The sequence below is a fragment of the Panulirus ornatus genome, chromosome 25 (genome assembly GCF_036320965.1).
Source record: "Panulirus ornatus isolate Po-2019 chromosome 25, ASM3632096v1, whole genome shotgun sequence".
NCBI classification, from domain to species: Eukaryota; Metazoa; Arthropoda; class Malacostraca; order Decapoda; family Palinuridae; genus Panulirus; species Panulirus ornatus.
Window position 1 is genome coordinate 22,530,630 of NC_092248.1, and position 20,650 is coordinate 22,551,279.

Sequence of the window (20,650 nt, forward strand, 5' to 3'; positions counted from 1 at the left end):
GTCCTTTTGGGATGAAAGGGCATGGGAAGTTAGTCAGTTGTTCGCCGATGATACAGCTCTGGTGACTGATTCGAGTGAGAAACTGCAGAAGTTGGTGACTGAGTTTGTAAAAGTGTGTGAAAGGAGAAAGTTGAGAGTAAATGTGAATAAGAGCAAGGTTATTAGGTTCAGTAGGGTTGAGGGACAAGTTAATTGGGATGTAAGTTTGAAAGGAGAAAAATTGGAGGAAATGAACTGTTTTAGATATCTGGGAATGGATGCCCCAACTCTCATTTGCCCTCTCTTTCAACCCCTGCATCAAACTCTTGACCTCTTGTCTATCCATTGCTCACTGGGAGTCATCCAGCAAGGCTCCTTAGTGTCCCTATCCTTTTGTTTAGGCGTTACATAATGTGATGGCACTGTCATAAAGTTACCTTAGTGTCAGCACTTATCCTGTGTTTGCCAGGAGTTATTCAGATAAGCTTATCCATGTCACCCTGCGTCTTTAAATTTTAGTTTGAACTAGATGTTATGAATGTGATCCCTCAATAGCAGTTACCTTTGTGCTTGCTCTTGTCCTGTATTCACCAGGAGTTATTCAGCTACAACACCTATTGCCCTGCTTCTTAAATTTTTGTCTTGGGCTTAGCAGTGAGGATGAATTCCCACAAAGACAGTTACCTTGCCATCAGTGCCTGTCCTGTACTGCCAGAAGGCATCCATCTGTCACATCCTGCCTACACCTGATCCTGATGGTGGTAGCTTTGATGATGATTCAGCTTGGAGCTGCATGAGAACTTAGAAGCCAGTGTTCCTCTTACTGTAGGGTTGAGTCTTTTAACTGCTGCCAGTGCCACCAGAGTTCCTGTTCATCACTGAAGCCACCTGTTGGTACCTTGCTGATACCCTGCTGACATTGCCTACTGAGAAGACCCAAATGAATTGGAGTTGGAACCGACTGTGGGCTTTTATCATAAGAATACCCTGTATTTGTTGTATATTTACCTCCTCTTAACCCTTTTCACTTTTAATAGGCTCTTGCGGGTGGCATTCCTTTAATCCCTTAGATTTAAGTGTTCTCTTGCTACAAAATGAAGTGTTAAACAGATAATTTTCTTTCTTTCACTTTGAAGTTTTACGAATTGAACTGAGGGGCATATTACATCATTTTTCTTGAGGTGGCTGACCAGATACACAGAAGGATTAGAGAGGACACTGTTTGTGATTGCATGCTAACTGTGGCATAGAGAAATATCTCCGTCAGGATAATTTTTTGATGTCAATAGAGCCTAGAAGCATTAAAGTGATCATTATACATAGTATTAACATTTTGTCTTAGCTTTTGATGAATGTGTGCATCCTCTGCACATCTGTGTGATAGCCTCGCAATTTGTTCAGTGTTGTTGAAGCTCCCTCAGCAGTTATTAAATCAAAGATCATGCTAGAGTGTAGCAGAAGAGCACTTGGAGTGCATCTTTTGTACACATGGTTTTTATTTTACATGGACAAATACAAAAACAATAACCATCTCAAAATGATTTCATTGGCCTATTCATTAGATAAGTATGATCATCAGCCTAGTCCCTATATTATTGCTTTTATTTGTACCTACATTGTTAGCATCCATTCTGCTTAATCAGAATCCTTTATTTCACTAATCCATAATACACATTTCAAATATCTTATGATGCAGGTATATCAAAGACTTGTTCAAATATTAAATGAATATTTAGTTAATGCAGCCTTTGCCATCTTACAGCCATGACTCTCTTGCTTAGAATCATTGGGCCAGTGCTAGGATTCTTCATAGGTGGGAAATGTCTCTCTATCTGGATTGACCCAACTAAGCAACCTAACATAGACAAGAAAGATCCACGTTGGATTGGTGCCTGGTGGCTAGGTAGGCAAGTACTTTTTTTGTTATTTGAAGATAACTTACGACACAAGAAGTTTGATTTTTTAACATGTACCTACAACACTCATTACTGTACTTTCATTCTCCAATTAATGATGCTTATGAAATAATTTTTCTTTCACAGTCCTAAATATATGTAAACTTTTTATAGCATGACAAGGTGCACTAAGATATATTTTAAATGATAGAGTAAATTTTGCTATAGAGGATAACTTTGTAATCACATTTTAGAAATTAAGTCTTAAGAAATGTATACCTGAAACATATTACATAGGTTTGATGTGTTATGATATCATGACCATGTTTTCCTTCCATGATCAGGATTTGTATTCATCGGTATCGGGTTGCTCATCACTAGCATCCCACTTTTCTTCTTTCCTCGCAAGTTGCCTGCTACATTAAGGAGAGAGGCAAAGAGGATGATGAGACAAGCTGATAAGGATGAAAAAGCAGGGGGTAATCGAGGACTTGAGTATTTCTTCACGCTGGCCAAGACTAAGAAGAATGAAGCAAGACCAACCTTCAGGAGTGAGTTTTGCATGAAAAATCATAGGTTCTTTGAGAGAAACCTAGATATTCTGGCTCTAACTGAAACGAAATTAAATAGGAAGGGAGAAGAATGATCTTAGAGAGAAGCAAAGATGAAACAGGTTTAATTTAGGAGGAATTGAGTGAGTGCTTTGGTAGTTTTGATGCAAGGAACCAAATCTAAGTGTCAAGGGGGGATCTGAATGTAAGGATTGTTGGTGTGGGAACTGAGAGCATATATGAGGGAAATACAGTCCTAATTGTAAGTGGGAATGGGAGAAATTTGTTGATTTGTGTGCTGAGAGATGATTTGCATGTGGGAGTACATGGACTGAAAGATGATGCATGCGTGAATAAACATAGATGAGTCAGACTGGAGGTCAGTGAAGATGACTAACTTGAGCTGATTGAAAGTTTTACAATGTGAGAGGCTGTCAGATGTGAATGTGCTGAGAGGGGCAGCAGGAGGAGTGTTTAATTATATCATATTAGGGACAGTCATGAAGGTTTGTGGTGAGCATAGGAAGTGTTATAGAAGGCAGTTAAAAGGGATGGGAGTTAGGGGTTGGAAATCCTTCCCTCCAGTTTTTACTTTAACAAAGGACGGAACAGAGAAGGGGGTCAAGTGAGGATTTCCCCTCTAAGGTTCAGTTCTCTGTTTTTGACGCTACCTCACTAATGCGGAAAATGGCAAATATATACGGGGAAAAATATATGTATATATACCCCAAGGATGTATGGCATAAGTACGAGTAGGAAGAAAGGCGAGTGATCGGTTCCCAGAGAATGTCGGTTTATGGCAGGGGTGCGTGATGTCCTTATGATTGTTTAATTTGTTTATGGATGGGGTGGCTAGGGAGGTAAATGCAAGAGTTTTGGATAGGAGGGCGAGTATGCAGTATTTTGTGGATGAGAGGGCCTAGGAAGTGAGCCAATTGTTGTTTGCTGATGATAGAGCTCTGGTGGCTGATTCGGGTGAGAAACTGCAGAGTTTGGTGACAGAGTTTGCAAAAGTTTGTGAAAGGAAAAAGTTAAGTGTAAATATGAATATGAGCAAGGTAATTATTAGTTTCATCAGGATTGAGGGACAAGTTGATTGGGATGTAAATTTGAATGGAGAGAGATTTGAGGAAGTGAAGTGTTTTAGATATCAGGGAGTGGACTTAGCAGCTGGTGGAAACATGGAAGTGGAAGTGAGTCATAGGGTGGGGAAGGGGCAAAGGTTCTGGAAGCAATGAAAAATATGTGGAAGGAGAAAACGTTATCTTGGAGAGTAAAAATGGGTATGTTTCAATGAATATTAGTTCCAATAATGTTATATGGTTCAAAGGCATTAGATATAGATAGGGTTATACGGAGGAGAGTGGACATGTTGGAAAAGGAATATTTGAGGACAGTATGTGGTGTGAGGCGGTTTGATTAAGTAATGAAAGGGTAGGAGAGATGTGTAGTAATAAAAAGAGTGTGATTGAGAGAGCAGAAGAGGGTGTGTTGAAATGATTCGGACATATGGAGAGAATGAGGGTAGATACAGTGACAGGGAGGATATGTGTCTCAGAGGTGGAGGGAACATGGAGAAGCGGGAGACCAGACTGGAGGTGGAATGATGGAGTGAAAAAGATTTTGAGCGATCGGGGCCTGAACATGCAGGAGGGTGAAAGGCGTGCAAGGAATAGAGTGAATTGTAACAATGTGGTATACCAGGGTCAACTTGCTGTCAGTGGACTGAAACAGGGCATTTGAAGCATTTGGAGTAAACCATGGAAAGGTCTGTGGGACCTGGATGTGGATAGGGAGCTGTGGTTTTGGTGCATTGGACATGACAGCTAGAGATTGTGAACGATTGTGGCCTTTTTTTTTTATTTTTCTGGCGCTACCTCACTGAAGGGTGAGGATGCTGTTTCCTGTGTGGTAGGGTTGACAGGAATGGATGAAGGCAAGAAAATATGAATATGTACGTGTGTATGTGTATATGCCTTTGTATATGTTATAAGTTGATATGTATATGTATATATATGTGCGTGTATGGGCGTATATATATATATATATATATATATATATATATATTATATATATATATATATATATATTATATATATATATATATATATATATATATATATATATATATATATATATATATATGACTGAGTTTGGTAAAGTGTGTGAAAGGAGAAAGCTGAGAGTAAATGTGAATAAGAGCAAGGTTATTAGGTTCAGTAGGGTTGAGGGACAAGTTAATTGGGATGTAAGTTTGAAAGAGAAAAATTGTAGGAAATGAACTGTTTTAGATATCTGGGAGTGGATGCCCCAACTCTCATTTGCCCTCTCTTTCAACCCCTGCATCAAACTCTTGACCTCTTGTCTGTCCATTGCTCACTGGGAGTCATCCAGCAAGGCTCTTTAGTGTCCCTATCCTTTTGTTCAGGCGTTACATGATGTGATGGCACTGTCATAAAGTTACCTTAGTGTCAGCACTGATCCTGTGTTTGCCAGGAGTTATTCAAATAAGCTTATCCATGTCACCCTGCGTCTTTAAATTTTAGTTTGAACTAGATGTTATGAATGTGATCCCTCAATAGCAGTTACCTTTGTGCTTGCTCTTGTCCTGTATTCACCAGGAGTTATTCAGCTACAACACCTATTGCCCTGCTTCTTAAATTTTTGTCTTGGGCTTAGCAGTGAGGATGAATTCCCACAAAGACAGTTACCTTGCCATCAGTGCCTGTCCTGTACTGCCAGAAGGCATCCATTTGTCACATCCTGCCTACACCTGATCCTGATGGTGGTAGCTTTGATGATGATTCAGCTTGGAGCTGCATGAGAACTTAGAAGCCAATACCTCCAACAGCAGTGTTCCTCCTACTGTAGGGTTGAGTCTTTTAACTGCTGCCAGTGCCACCTGAGTTCCTGTTCATCACTGAAGCCACCTGTTGGTACCTTGCTGATACCCTGCTGATATTGCCTACTGAGAAGACCCAAATGAATTGGAGTTGGAACCGACTGTGGGCTTTTATCATAAGAATACCCTGTATTTGTTGTATATTTACCTCTCTTAACCCTTTTCACTTTTAATAGGCTCTTGCGGATGGCATTCCTTTAATCCCTTAGATTTAAGTGTTCTCTTGCTACAAAATGAAGTGTTAAACAGATAATTTTCTTTCTTTCACTTTGAAGTTTTACGAGTTGAACTGAGGGGCATATTACATCATTTTTCTTGAGGTGACTGACCAGATACACAGAGGGATTAGAGAGGACACCGTTTGTGATTGCATGCTAACTGTGACATAGAGAAATATCTCCGTCAGGATAATTTTTTGATATCAATAGAGCCTAGAAGCATTAAAGTGATCATTATACATAGTATTAACATTTTGTCTTAGCTTTTGATGAATGTGTGCACCCTCTGCACATCTGTGTGATAGCCTCGCAATTTGTTCAGTGTTGTTGAAGCTCCCTCAGCAGTTATTAAATCAAAGATCATGAGTGTAGCAGAGTGTAGCAGAGTGTAGCAGAAGAGCACTTGGAGTGCATCTTTTGTACACATGGTTTTTATTTTACATGGACAAATACAAAAACAATAACCATCTCAAAATGATTTCATTGGCCTATTCATTAGATAAGTATGATCATCAGCCTAGTCCCTATATTATTGCTTTTATTTGTACCTACATTGTTAGCATCCATTCTGCTTAATCAGAATCCTTTATTTCACTAATCCATAATACACATTTCAAATATCTTATGATGCAGGTATATCAAAGACTTGTTCAAATATTAAATGAATATTTAGTTAATGCAGCCTTTGCCATCTTACAGCCATGACTCTCTTGCTGAGAATCATTGGGCCAGTGCTGGGTTTCTTCATAGGTGGGAAATGTCTCTCTATCTGGATTGACCCAACTAAGCAACCTAACATAGACAAGAAAGATCCACGTTGGATTGGTGCCTGGTGGCTAGGTAGGCAAGTACTTATTTTGTTATTTGAAGATAACTTACGACACAAGAAGTTTGATTTTTTAACACGTACCTACAACACTCATTACTGTACTTTCATCCTCCAATTAATGATGCTTATGAAATAATTTTTCTTTCACTGTCCTAAATACATGTAAACTTTTTATAGCATGACAAGGTGCACTAAGATATATTTTGAATGATAGAGTAAATTTTGCTATAGAGGATAACTTTGTAATCACATTTTAGAAATTAAGTCTTAAGAAATGTATACCTGAAACATATTACATAGGTTTAATGTGTTATGATATCATGACCATGTTTTCCTTCCATGATCAGGATTTGTATTCATCGGTATCGGGTTGCTCATCACGAGCATCCCACTTTTCTTCTTTCCTCGCAAGTTGCCTGCTACATTAAGGAGAGAGGCAAAGAGGATGATGAGACAAGCTGATAAGGATGAAAAAGCAGGGGGTAATCGAGGACTTGAGTATTTCTTCACGCTGGCCAAGACTAAGAAGAATGAAGCAAGACCAACCTTCAGGAGTGAGTTTTGCATGAAAAATCATAGGTTCTTTGAGAGAAACCTAGATATTCTGGCTCTGACTGAAACGAAATTAAATAGGAAGGGAGAAGAATGATCTTAGAATGTTCAAGGGGGTGATGTCTGGGGTTAGTGAGAGGACAAGAGCAAAAGAAAGGATGATACTTCTCATGAAGAGAGTGATGTGGGACTGTGTGTAAGAGTGTAAGGAAATTAGTTCAGAATTGTTTTGGGTTAGAATGAAAATAGGTCATAGAATGTGGGTGATAGTTCCTTTGTGCTTGGAAGTGAGAGAAGCAAAGATGAAATAGGTTTAATTTAGGAGGAATTGAGTGAGTGCTTTGGTAGTTTTGATGCAAGGAACCAAATCTAAGTGTCAAGGGGAGATCTGAATGTAAGGATGGTTGGTGTGGTAACTGAGAGCATATATGAGGGACATACAGTCCTAATTGTAAGTGGGAATGGGAGAAATTTGTTGATTTGTGTGCTGAGAGATGATTTGCATTTGGGAGTACATGGACTGAAAGATGATGCATGCGTGAATAAACATAGATGAGTCAGACTGGAGGTCAGTGAAGATGACTAACTTGAGATGATTGAAAATTTTACAATGTGAGAGGCTGTCAGATGTGAATGTGCTGAGAGGGGCAGCAGGAGGAGTGTTTAATTATATCATATTGGGGACAGTCATGAACGTTTGTGGTGAGCATAGGAAGTGTTATAGAAGGCAGTTAAAAGGGATGGGAGTTAAGGGGTTGGAAATCCTTCCCTCCAGTTTTTACTTTAACAAAGGACGGAACAGAGAAGGGGGCCAAGTGAGGATTTCCCCTCTAAGGCTCAGTTCTCTGTTCTTGACGCTACCTCACTAATGCGGAAAATGGCAAATATATACGGGGAAAAATATATGTATATATACCCCAAGGATGTATGGCATAAGTACGAGTAGGAAGAAAGGCGAGTGATCGGTTCCCAGAGAATGTCGGTTTATGGCAGGGGTGCGTGATGTCCTTGTGGTTGTTTAATTTGTTTATGGATGGGGTGGTTAGGGAGGTAAATGCAAGAGTTTTGGATAGGAGGGCGAGTATGCAGTATTTTGTGGATGAGAGGGCCTGGGAAGTGAGCCAATTGTTGTTTGCTGATGATAGAGCTCTGGTGGCTGATTCGGGTGAGAAACTGCAGAGTTTGGTGACAGAGTTTGCAAAAGTTTGTGAAAGGAAAAAGTTCAGAGTAAAGATGAATATGAGCAAGGTAATTATTAGGTTCATCAGGATTGAGGGACAAGTTGATTGGGATGTAAATTTGAATGGAGAGAGATTTGAGGAAGTGAAGTGTTTTAGATATCAGGGAGTGGACTTAGCAGCTGGTGGAAACATGGAAGTGGAAGTGAGTCATAGGGTGGGGAAGGGGCAAAGGTTCTGGAAGCAATGAAAAATATGTGGAACGAGAAAACGTTATCTTGGAGAGTAAAAATGGGTATGTTTCAATGAATATTAGTTCCAACAATATTATATGGTTCAAAGGCATTAGATATAGATAGGGTTGTACGGAGGAGGGTGGACATGTTGGAAAAGGAATATTTGAGGACAGTATGTGGTGTGAGGCGGTTTGATTAAGTAATGAAAGGGTAGGAGAGATGTGTAGTAATAAAAAGAGTGGGATTGAGAGAGCAGAAGAGGGTGTGTTGAAATGATTCGGACATATGGAGAGAATGAGTATGGATACAGTGACAGGGAGGATATATGTGTCAGAGGTGGAGGGAACATGGAGAAGCGGGAGACCAGACTGGAGGTGGAATGATGAAGTGAAAAAGATTTTGAGCGATCGGGGCCTAAACATGCATGAGGGTGAAAGGCGTGCAAGGAATATTGTGAATTGGAACAATGTGGTATACCAGGGTCAACTTGCTGTCAGTGGACTGAAACAGGGCATTTGAAGCATTTGGAGTAAACCATGGAAAGGTCTGTGGGGCCTGGATGTGGATAGGGAGCTGTGGTTTGGGTGCACTGGACATGACAGCTAGAGACTGTGAACGATTGTGGCCTTTTTTTTTTTTTTTTCTGGCGCTACCTCACTGAAGGGGGAGGATGCTGTTTCCTGTGTGGTAGGGTTGACAGGAATGGATGAAGGCAAGCAAATATGAATATGTACGTGTATATGTGTATATGCCTTTGTATATGTTATAAGTTGATATGTATATGTATATATATGTGCGTGTATGGGCGTATATATATATATATATATATATATATATATATTATATACATATATATTATATACATATATATTATATATATATATATATATATATATATATATATATATATATATATGACTGAGTTTGGTAAAGTGTGTGGAAGAAGAAAGTTAAGAGTAAATGTGAATAAGAGCAAGGTTATTAGGTACAGTAGGGTTGAGGGTCAAGTCAATTGGGAGGTGAGTTTGAATGGAGAAAAACTGGAGGAAGTGAAGTGTTTTAGATATCTGGGAGTGGATCTGTCAGCGGATGGAACCATGGAAGCGGAAGTGGATCATAGGGTGGGGGAGGGGGCGAAAATTTTGGGAGCCTTGAAAAATGTGTGGAAGTCGAGAACATTATCTCGGAAAGCAAAAATGGGTATGTTTGAAGGAATAGTGGTTCCAACAATGTTGTATGGTTGCGAGGCGTGGGCTATGGATAGAGTTGTGCGCAGGAGGATGGATGTGCTGGAAATGAGATGTTTGAGGACAATGTGTGGTGTGAGGTGGTTTGATCGAGTAAGTAACGTAAGGGTAAGAGAGATGTGTGGAAATAAAAAGAGCGTGGTTGAGAGAGCAGAAGAGGGTGTTTTGAAATGGTTTGGGCACATGGAGAGAATGAGTGAGGAAAGATTGACCAAGAGGATATATGTGTCGGAGGTGGAGGGAACGAGGAGAAGAGGGAGACCAAATTGGAGGTGGAAAGATGGAGTGAAAAAGATTTTGTGTGATCGGGGCCTGAACATGCAGGAGGGTGAAAGGAGGGCAAGGAATAGAGTGAATTGGAGCGATGTGGTATACAGGGGTTGACGTGCTGTCAGTGGATTGAATCAAGGCATGTGAAGCGTCTGGGGTAAACCATGGAAAGCTGTGTAGGTATGTATATTTGCGTGTGTGGACGTGTGTATGTACGTGTGTATGGGGGTTGGGCCATTTCTTTCGTCTGTTTCCTCGCGCTACCTCGCAAACGCGGGAGACAGCGACAAAGTATAAAAAAAAAAGAAAAAAAAAAAAAAAAAAAAAAAATATTTTTAGGTACAGTAGGGTTGAGGGTCAGGTCAATTGGGAGGTGAGTTTGAATGGAGAAAAAGTGGAGGAAGTGAAGTGTTTTAGATATCTGGGAGTGGATCTGGGAGCGGATGGAACCATGGAAGCGGAAGTGGATTATAGGGTGGGGGAGGGGGCGAAAATTCTGGGAGCCTTGAAGAATGTGTGGAAGTCGAGAACATTATCTCGGAAAGCAAAAACGGGTATGTTTGAAGGAATAGTGGTTCCAACAATGTTGTATGGTTGCGAGGCGTGGGCTATGGATAGAGTTGTGCGCAGGAGGATGGATGTGCTGGAAATGAGATGTTTGAGGACAATGTGTGGTGTGAGGTGGTTTGATCGAGTAAGTAACGTAAGGGTAAGAGAGATGTGTGGAAATAAAAAGAGCGTGGTTGAGAGAGCAGAAGAGGGTGTTTTGAAATGGTTTGGGCACATGGAGAGAATGAGTGAGGAAAGATTGACCAAGAGGATATATGTGTCGGAGGTGGAGGGAACGAGGAGAAGAGGGAGACCAAATTGGAGGTGGAAAGATGGAGTGAAAAAGATTTTGTGTGATCGGGGCCTGAACATGCAGGAGGGTGAAAGGGGGGCAAGGAATAGAGTGAATTGGAGCGATGTGGTATACCGGGGTTGACGTGCTGTCAGTGGATTGAATCGGGGCATGTGAAGCGTCTGGGGTAAACCATGGAAAGCTGTGTAGGTATGTATATTTGCGTGTGTGGACGTATGTATATACATGTGTATGGGGGTGGGTTGGGCCATTTCTTTCGTCTGTTTCCTTGCGCTACCTCGCAAACGCGGGAGACAGCGACAAAGCAAAAAAAAAAAAAAAAAAAAAAAAAAAAAAATATATATATATATATATATATATATATATATATATTGGAAAGGATCACAATTTTGCGCGTGATCAAGATATTCTATGAGTCCACAGGGAAAATGAAACACGAAAAGTTCCCAAGTGCACTTTCGTGTAATAATCACATCATCAGGGGAGACCCAAGAGAGAAATATAACAGTCAGTTGATATACATCGAAGAGACGAAGCTAGGACGCTATTTGGTAAACATGTTTACCAAATGGCGTCCTTTCTCACCATTCTCTTCAGCCCAACATTCTCTCTTCTTTTCTGAAAACCTCCGCAAGATAATGATCAGACATCCATCCAGTTGCACCTCTCAGCACATTAACATCAAAAGTCTCTCTTTCGCGCGCCTATCGATTAACACGTAACCCAATAATGCTCTGGCCATCTCTCCTACTTACATACGTATACTTATGTATGTCTAGCTTTTTAAACCAGGTATTCCCAATCACCAGTCCTTTTTCAGCACATAAATCTACAAGCTCTTCGTCATTTCCATTTACAACACTGAACACCCCATGTATACCAATTATTCCCTCAACTGCCACATTACTCACCTTTGCATTCAAATCACCCATCACTATAACCCGGTCTCGTGCATCAAAACCACTAACACACTCATTCAGCTGCTCCCAAAACACTTGCCTCTCATGATCTTTCTTCTCATGCCCAGGTGCATATGCACCAATAATCACCCATCTCTCTCCATCCACTTTTAGTTTTACCCATATCAATCTAGAGTTTACTTTCTTACACTCTATCACATACTCCCACCACTCCTGTTTCAGGAGTAGTGCTACTCCTTCCCTTGCTCTTGTCCTCTCACTAACCCCTGACTTTACTCCCAACACATTTCCAAACCACTCTTCCTCTTTATCCTTGAGCTTCGTTTCACTCAGAGCCAAAACATCCAGGTTCCTTTCCTCAAACATACTACCTATCTCTCCTCTTTTCTCAACTTGGTTACATCCACACACATTTAGACATCCCAATCTGAGCCTTCGAGGAGAATGAACACTCACCGCGTGACTCTTTCTTCTGTTTCCCCTTTTAGAAAGTTAAAATACAAGGAGGGGAGGGTTTCTAGCCCCCCACTCCCGTCCCCTTTAGTCGCCTTCTACGACACTTGAGGAATGCGTGGGAAGTATTCTTTCTCCCCTATCCCCAGGGATGTGTGGTCTAGAGATCAGAAGAGGGTGTTTTGAAATGGTTTGGTCACATGGAGAGAATGAGTGAGGAAAGATGTGTGGTAATAAAAAGAGTGTGGTTGTGAGATCAGAAGAGTGTGTTTTGAAATGGTTTGGTCACATGGAGAGAATGAGTGATGAAAGATTGACAAAGAGGATTTATGTGTCAGAGGTGGAGGGAACGAGAAGTGAGAGACCAAATTGGAGGTGGAAAGTCTTTCCTCACTCATTCTCTCCATGTGACCAAACCATCTCAATACACCCTCTTCTGCTCTCTCAAACACTCTTTTTATCACCACACATCTCTCTCACCCTTTCATTACTTACTAGATCAAACCACTTCACACCACATATTGTCCTCAAACATCTCATTTCCAACATATCCACCCTCCTCCGCACAACCCTATCTATAGCCCTTGCCTCACAACCATATAACATTGTTGGAACCATTATTCCTTCAAACATACCCATTTTTGCCCTCCGAGATAACGTTCTTGCCTTCCACACATTTTTCAACGCTCCCAGATCCTTCGCCCCCTCCCCACCCTGTGACTCACTTCTGCTTCCATTGATCCATCCGCTGCCAAATCCACTCCCAGATATCTAAAACACTTCACTTCCTCCAGTTTTTCTCCATTCAAACTAACCTCCCAATTTACTTGTCCTTCAACCCTGCTGAACCAATTATCTTTGCCCTTATTCACATTTACTCTCAACTTTCTCCCTTCACACACTTTTCCAAACTCAATCATCAACTTCTACAGTTTCTCACTAAAATCAGCTGACAGAGCTGAATCAGTGGCGAACAACATCTTACTCACTTCCCATGCCCTCCTATCCCCTACATGCTGCATACTTGCCCTTCTCTCCAAAACTCTTGTATCTACCTTCCTAACCGCCCCATCTGTAAACAAATTAAACAACCATGGAGACATCACACATCCTTGCCACAGACTGACCTTCACTGGGAACCATTCACTTTCCTCTCTTCATACTCATACACATGCCTTACATCCTTGGTAAAATTTCTCATTGCTTCTAGTAGTTTGCCTTGCACACCATATACTCTTAAGACCTTCCACAAAGCATCTCTATCAACCCTATCATATGCCTTCTGCAGATCCATAAAGGCTAAGTAATTCTCACACACATTTTTCAAAGCAAACACCTGATCCACACATCCTCTACCACTTCTGACACCACACTGCTCTTCCCCAATCTGATTCTCTGTACATGCCTTTCACCCTCTCAATCAATATGCTCCTATGTAATTTCCCAGGATTTCTCAACCAACCTATGCCTCTGTAGTTTGAACACTCACCTTTATCCCCTTTGCCTTTGTACAGTGGTACTATGCATGCACTTTGCCATCCTCAGGCACTTCACTATGATCCATACATATATTGAATATCCTTACCAACCAGTTAAAAACACAGTCACCCCCTTTTTTAATAGATTCTACTGCAGTGCCATCCAAACCTGCCGCCGTGCCAGGTTTCATCATCCTCAAAGCTTTCTCTACCTCTTCCCTCTTAGCAAAACCATTCCCCCTGATCCTCTCACTTTACACACCATCCTGACCAAAGCACTCTATATCTGCAGTAAAAAGTGACTCTTGGATGTATTCTAAAGTCAAAAATGCAGTGATAAATTGACAGTTGTTTGGAAGTATTCTATAATTAATAATGCAGTGAAAAATTGACAGTTGTAAGTATCCTAGTAACAAATAAACAAAGTCAACAAAATTTTACCAATAAGCTCATGGGTGTGAAGACAAAACATGTTCAAGAATATCCAGGAAGCTACTGGCTGTGTCCAGCCACTTCAGTTGTGCAAAGGTATCAAACAGACACTGCCTTGGATCAGAGCTGTCTGTGTGGAGCTGTTTAGATTTGTATCAGAACTCAGTGATGGCAGAACATCCTGACAAACCATGAGTGAGTGAGCATTATTATCATGATGTATCTATGAAAGAGTTTAGCACTGTATTCAAGCCACTGACCAGTGCTTACTGTTACTTGCAGTATTTGTGCAGCGTTGACTGCAGACAGAGCCAGTTTCAAATGCAGGTGTTGAAAGTCTCGTCCAGTAAAGTTATATTGTTTATGCTTATGCAGATTATGTCTCAGATCTTCTCTAGCCTCAGGAACATCTAAGAAAAGAACAAGAACTTGGTGTAATGCTGGTAATGAAGGATGACAGATAGATAGTGTCAATCACTGACATCAGGATGATGAGTACGAACAGTTTTGTTATAACTTTTGTTTATGTTATTGTCAATACTGTCATCACTTTTTTCATTTTTTATGACTTTGTACGTGAACTGTGATCCATCCATACATTGAAAATCCTTACTAACTTGTCAACAAACACAGTCACTCCCCTTTCTTAGAATGTAAACTGCAATACCATCCACTCCAGCTGCTTTCCCTATTCATCTCATCCCAGGCTTTCATCACTTCTTCTCTTTGTACCACACCATTTGCCATCACTCACTAACTTTGCACACCTGCCTGATCCTAAACACCCTACATCTTCCACCCTATCATCAGACAAAATTATCAGTCCTTTAAAGCCCTAATTCCATCGCCTCTTCACCTTATCTCTGCCTGCTACTACTTTACCAATTGCCCCCTTCAGTGATATTTTCATATGTTCTGCAGTCTTTTTCATGCTGTTAACTTCTTTCCAAAACATTTGCTTATCCTCCTCTCTCTTAACCACTTTTTCAGCCCCTCCACCATCCTCTTGACTTCCTCCAACTTTCTCTCATGGGTCTCCCAGTCACTAGCACTGCTTCGCTGGAAGAAAATGCATACATGGAATGTTCTCGTGCATTCATGTTTTATCGCAAGCTTCAAAATATTTAGGATTTCACGGATTTCACAAATTCTATAGCAATCATTCTAAAACACAAAATGATATAAAAATCAACACTTAAGAATTCATGGATTTAGTATTTAAGTTTCATTGTTTTTGATATAAGATATTTTACTTTTGTTATTTGCTTTACCTGTGTTCTCAAAAAGAGAGACACAATTAGAAGACTTCTTCCTTAAGCAAGCAGTATCCACATGACCTCTGCTTATGCCATGGATGCAAAGGAAAGCACTCATACACACACAAACTTTATCAACATGAATAGTCACAGAAATATATTTGATGCTCTAAGCAGATCTAACTAGGAAACGCAGATTTGCTTGCACACAGCAAGCAGATTTATCTCACTCCACATACTTTTGTGTGTTCTGCACTTGCAACAGTTTTATCTTCATTTTCCTCCTCTTCCTCATATCTGTGATACTTAGTTGCACCTGATAGCGGACCAAATGCTGCAGAATCTGAGATAGAATTTGATTCCATTTATAGATGCAATTTATCATTGATTGATAGCAAGAGAAACTTGTCTGAAAGTTTCCACATGTGGTATAAATGCTGATTGAACCAGCACCTATTCCCTTACGGAAGTTGCAGTGCAGTGATTGGCTGAGCATGGCCACATGATTATGATTCTGTTGTGTGACTAGAGCTTGGCCAGGGAAGCATTAATCACATCAGGCTCATGACAAAATTCCAAATTGTTCGATGAGGCAGTTATAATTTCATAAGTATATAAAGGTTTTTCAGTGTCTTTATGGTGTCTTGTAATATATCAGACTCAAGACAGCCTTGGCTACATTTTTTGCCCATAAACCACATAACAATTTTTGTCGCAGTGAGATGCCTCTGGAAGGCAATTCATTGATTTTTTATTCACTGAAGGAGTCTCCCCTTTATGCCTGCCCTATAATCTGGCTTCTTCACTGATTTCTTGTGTGATATTGTCAAATGCCTTATGACAATCCATGAATGCATCATCCACTTACCCATCTAGTTTGTCCACAACAAAGCCCATTCAACATTTGTTATGCACTATGTTATCCAAACCCATGTTGGCTCTCAACTAGGTAGGTTGTTCTGTGTATAATCATCCATTTCCTTTTGTACCATCTTTTCCTCATTTTTACCAGTCAGATCTGTGTAAGATACTCATTTATAGTTCATTGCAATTTTCCAGTCTCCTGTCTTAAAGGTTGGCATGGTATTTGGTCTCTTCTTTTTTCGTGGCACTAGATGGTCTTTCAGTGTTTTTTTTTCAGGCATTTCAGATGGGTTTAAAATTTATCTGCATGCTCAGTGAGAACATATGGAGCAATCTCATCAGGTCTATGCACCTGATATGGATCAGAATCCTTCAGCAGTTTGTTTATACATACTCTAACAATTCCATTGTTTCCCAAAATCTCCTGTTTCATTTCATTAATGTTATGGTTATAAGTATCTTCCACTGTAGATACTTTTGGGAACTTATTATAGCTCCTCACATATTTTCTCATATTTCTTAATGACTCTTCCCTACGAATCCTTTTAGCTACTTTTTAACCCTTGAACTGTAACATACACCATTTATCAGTGCATGATCAACTGTGACGTGTGTCATCTCCGACGAGATTTCCCTGTCACAGTTTCAAGAGCACATGAAGTGTATCATTCATAAAGATGAATACCTTGACAAAGCAAAGATATGTAAGCAATCTATTTGTTGAATATATGATACATCTGCTTGTATATCTTAAATTCAATAAGTTTTTGATATGTTTTTAAGAGTCTTTTTGCATGCCACGTGTAGCATTCATTAATACATTCATGAACTCTATCACCTTTATCAACTTTATCACAGTGGAAAAACAGAGGTAGATTACAGGAATTATATTTTCAGTTTTCATACTTTTGCATTCACGACACTAATTTCATAGCGTTTTATGTTTTCAAGAGTATTTATTCTCATGTTTCACTGCATACTGTGGTAATCATACTTTATGTTTTCCAGTTGCTGTAGTTTAAGGGTTACATGGCAGTTTATCATTAAATGATTTATGAAAGTTTTGGTTCTTCACATGCCTTGTACAGAGTGTATTTTCTCAGTCTCTGATCCTCCTTCCTTGTCTTTACAATCCTCAGTCGTTGCTCCTTTGTGCCTTTCAAACATTGACAGCTTTTGTGGTGGCCATACCTTCTAAGTGTATCCATATTTTCTATAGCTTTTAAATGTCATGTATTAAACCAGAGCCCTCTTTTTTCTGACTCTGCTTTATCAGTATAACCCAATGTACTAAATGTGTCAATATAGATTCCACAAAACCTTCCTTGATATCATTATGTACTCTGACTGTGGAATACCATTTCCCAACTTATTATCCCATTTTTTCTTCTTTTTATTATTTAACTTCATACAATTTCCACAGCTAAGTCACATCTTTAAGTCTAGTTTCCTCTCTGATCTTTGTATGATCAGTTTCTGGCACTACTCAGTCACTTTTTCTAAGTGGGCAGTTATATCTGATATTGTGTTTCCATCTTCCCATGTATAAAGATCAGGTCTTGCATTGGTGGTTATAATCTTGTCTGACTCTAGTGTGCTCAGTAACATGGTGATGGATAAAGTTTGTATCTTCATGGCTTTCTCCATGTAAACACATTCTTTCCTGTGTACTTCCTGTGTTAGTAAATGCCCCATTATTAGAACTTTACCATCTCAAGGAGGTGCATATCTTGATGCCGTCTGCATCATTCTGATTTCAACTTTGCCATTTTTAGATGATTGCTATGGCTCTGTAAAATTCTTTGAAGGATTGTAAATTATCAACTGTTTAGATTTTTCCTGTTTCATTTATTCTTTATTTCTTTTCCCGTCTTTGGAAGATAACATCAGGAAAAACAAACAACAGCGTCATTTTTATTCATCCACTTTAAAGCTGTCATGTATAATATACTGAAACCAGCAGACCTTACCATCTGCTGTTCCATGCTTTACCTTGACCAGTTCACATGCCTTTGTTCATTTCATTCCATTCCATTGCACCCATCCACCCACTTCTCTTCCTAATAGCATACGCACCTTACTGCATACATTAGAAATTCTTCTACATGTATTCATAACACCTTCCAAAGGGCTTTTTCCAGGTTCAGATATCTCTATCTCTTCAAGTATTACTCATACAAAAATATGGTCTGAGCCTCACACTCTTTACCACTCTTGGTGAGACATTGCTCCTTCCCAATTACAGCTCTGTGCCTGCCTTTACTCTTTTGATCACCACACTCTCATACACTTTATTGGGTATATTCAAAAGACTTATGCACCTGAAATGTAAGCTTTCACTTTATCCCCCTGCATACACGTAAAGGCATGTTACATGTATTCCTCCTTCCAATCCTCAGGCATCTCACTTTGGGCCATACAAATGTTTTATAAGCCTTATTAACCAATCAGCATCATTGTTTCCATCTTTCTTACGGAACTCACCTGCAGTCTTATACACTAATTCTTTGCTATGCCTCATCTTACATAAGGCTTTCACTTCCTCCTCTTTCATCAAAAAATATGCTTGAATGCTCTCACAGTTTGCACCACCTTGTCCTGAATTCACTACATCTAACACATTTGGAAATCCTTCATTATACTCTTTTCTTCACTTATCATCCTTCTTTGCCTGTCTTCACTTGACTGCCTGCTCTCATCATTGTTACTGCATTTGGTCTCTAGTACTCCTCACACTATTCACCTTCCAAGATATTTCCTTAATATCTCTGAAGTTCACCTATACTCTCTCCTCTTATTTCTCATTTGTCCTCTCTCAGCTTCAATGCCGTTCTTTTGACCTCTTCACTTTCTCTGGACCTGCTCTTTTTTGTGTGCAGTTGCAATCCAGACACCTCTCCTTTCACAAGTTTTTTAACTTCATCATCCCACCACTTGCTACCCTTTCTCTCTTGCCCACATCACACTTTTCACATAGAGCATATTTCACCCACACATTTAAGTACTGCAACCCTAAATACCTTCCTTTGCTCACCCACTCTCCTTATTCTAATTACTCTGTCTCTCTCTGTGTCACTCTTCTGTTTTTCCTCTTATGTCATGTGTAAATTGACCATCCACCAGTATTTCTAGATATTTCCACTTATTATCAAGAAGTCCAATTTCCATCTCTGCTGTATTCTTTTTCCTCCCTTACTGTCCTGTATTCCTTGATAAGTTTCATCCAAGAAACTTGAACAATACATGGTTCGGTTCTCTCCTTTTGATTTCAAAAGTTCAGCTTTATTCCATTAATTAGAAATCCAATAGTATTCATATACAGTACATTACTTCAACAGTGGTAGAGCTCAGCCAGGGTACTTTGTTTAGATATACTTGCATCTTTTGCATTCTTAGGTGAAGCTGTAAATGACTTTGGAAGATAGAAATATCATGTCTTGTTTATAGAGTGGGCTTAGGTCCATTTATTTTTCTATTCAGCAAACCTTTCTCTTAGAGAATTTTGGTATGAACTGGGGTCTCTTTAGGATCTTGATCACATTCATCCATTGATTTTTCTAAGGAAGCAGTAGCAGTTGATCCTTGTCCAGCAGAAGTCAAAATTAGTCTTCCAAATTTTTGTCTCAACCATCACTTCTTCTTTGTTTGGAAATGACATTGAACTTTCTCTCATCAAATGCCATCTCCTGTGAAATATGTATTCTAAAAGCAGTTGATTTGTTGGTCACCATTCTGTGAAAAAGTCCTCTAAGAGGTGAAAAGGAAACAGTCTTTTAATTTGGGATTGAAATCTTAATCTGAAGTCAGAGGCATCGGGTCTGACTATGGTTCCAGGTCTTGCTCTGAGGACTCTGTAGAGAAGAATCATTGGCCTCTTGAGACTTGGACTGGATAGGTACTCTTACCTGCTTAAACATAAACTCAGAATCCTTGTTCGCATCATACCTAAGCTCTCTCATCTGGCTTAGAACTTCACACAAGGATTGGTTAGATGATGGAGGGTTGTGGGTCCCTCAGATCGCCAGTGTCTGTGTCTGATCCCTTCTTGCTTGAGAGACCATACATTAGATCCCCTTAACCCTAATTACTTCTTAAGGATGGGAGTCTTCGCTGATAGGTCCATTCGTGCTTGTTAGATGTTGTTTGCCTGTCTTTTTAGAATCTGTTCTGCTGAAAATTTAGGCAGTTTTTATCATGGAGATCTAGCCATGACAGATATTATAGTTTAATGGATTGCATTCTAACTTAGAAATAATGTAGAGGATATGGGCATTGCATTGAAGACATGGCTACCTCTTCCTGATTGAGCTTATGCATCTGTCACTTGTACAGTTATGAGTCATAACTTCTAACACTATGGAAGATGTCTCATTCCTACTGACTTATGAGCACAAGAGTTTTAAGGTTTGTTAGAAAAAATGCAAATGGAATAGACACAAAGACCCACCAGACAGACCCACTGATGATGGCTATATAACACCTGGTTCTAGGGGATCTAAAATACTCCATGATTTCTCCTGACAAATCA

At 39.8% G+C, this 20,650-nt stretch overlaps 1 protein-coding gene across 8 annotated transcripts in view; it reads left to right on the plus strand.

Moving 5' to 3' along the window:
- LOC139757318 (solute carrier organic anion transporter family member 74D-like) overlaps positions 1-20,650 on the plus strand; it is a 180,591-nt gene that overhangs the window by 89,471 nt on the left and 70,470 nt on the right. For all 8 annotated transcript variants that reach the window (XM_071677723.1, XM_071677727.1, XM_071677729.1 and 5 more), the window contains 2 exons: positions 6,245-6,385; positions 6,722-6,928. In XM_071677723.1, coding sequence (XP_071533824.1) covers positions 6,245-6,385; positions 6,722-6,928 — 348 coding nt within the window. The remainder of the gene's footprint in view (positions 1-6,244; positions 6,386-6,721; positions 6,929-20,650) is intronic.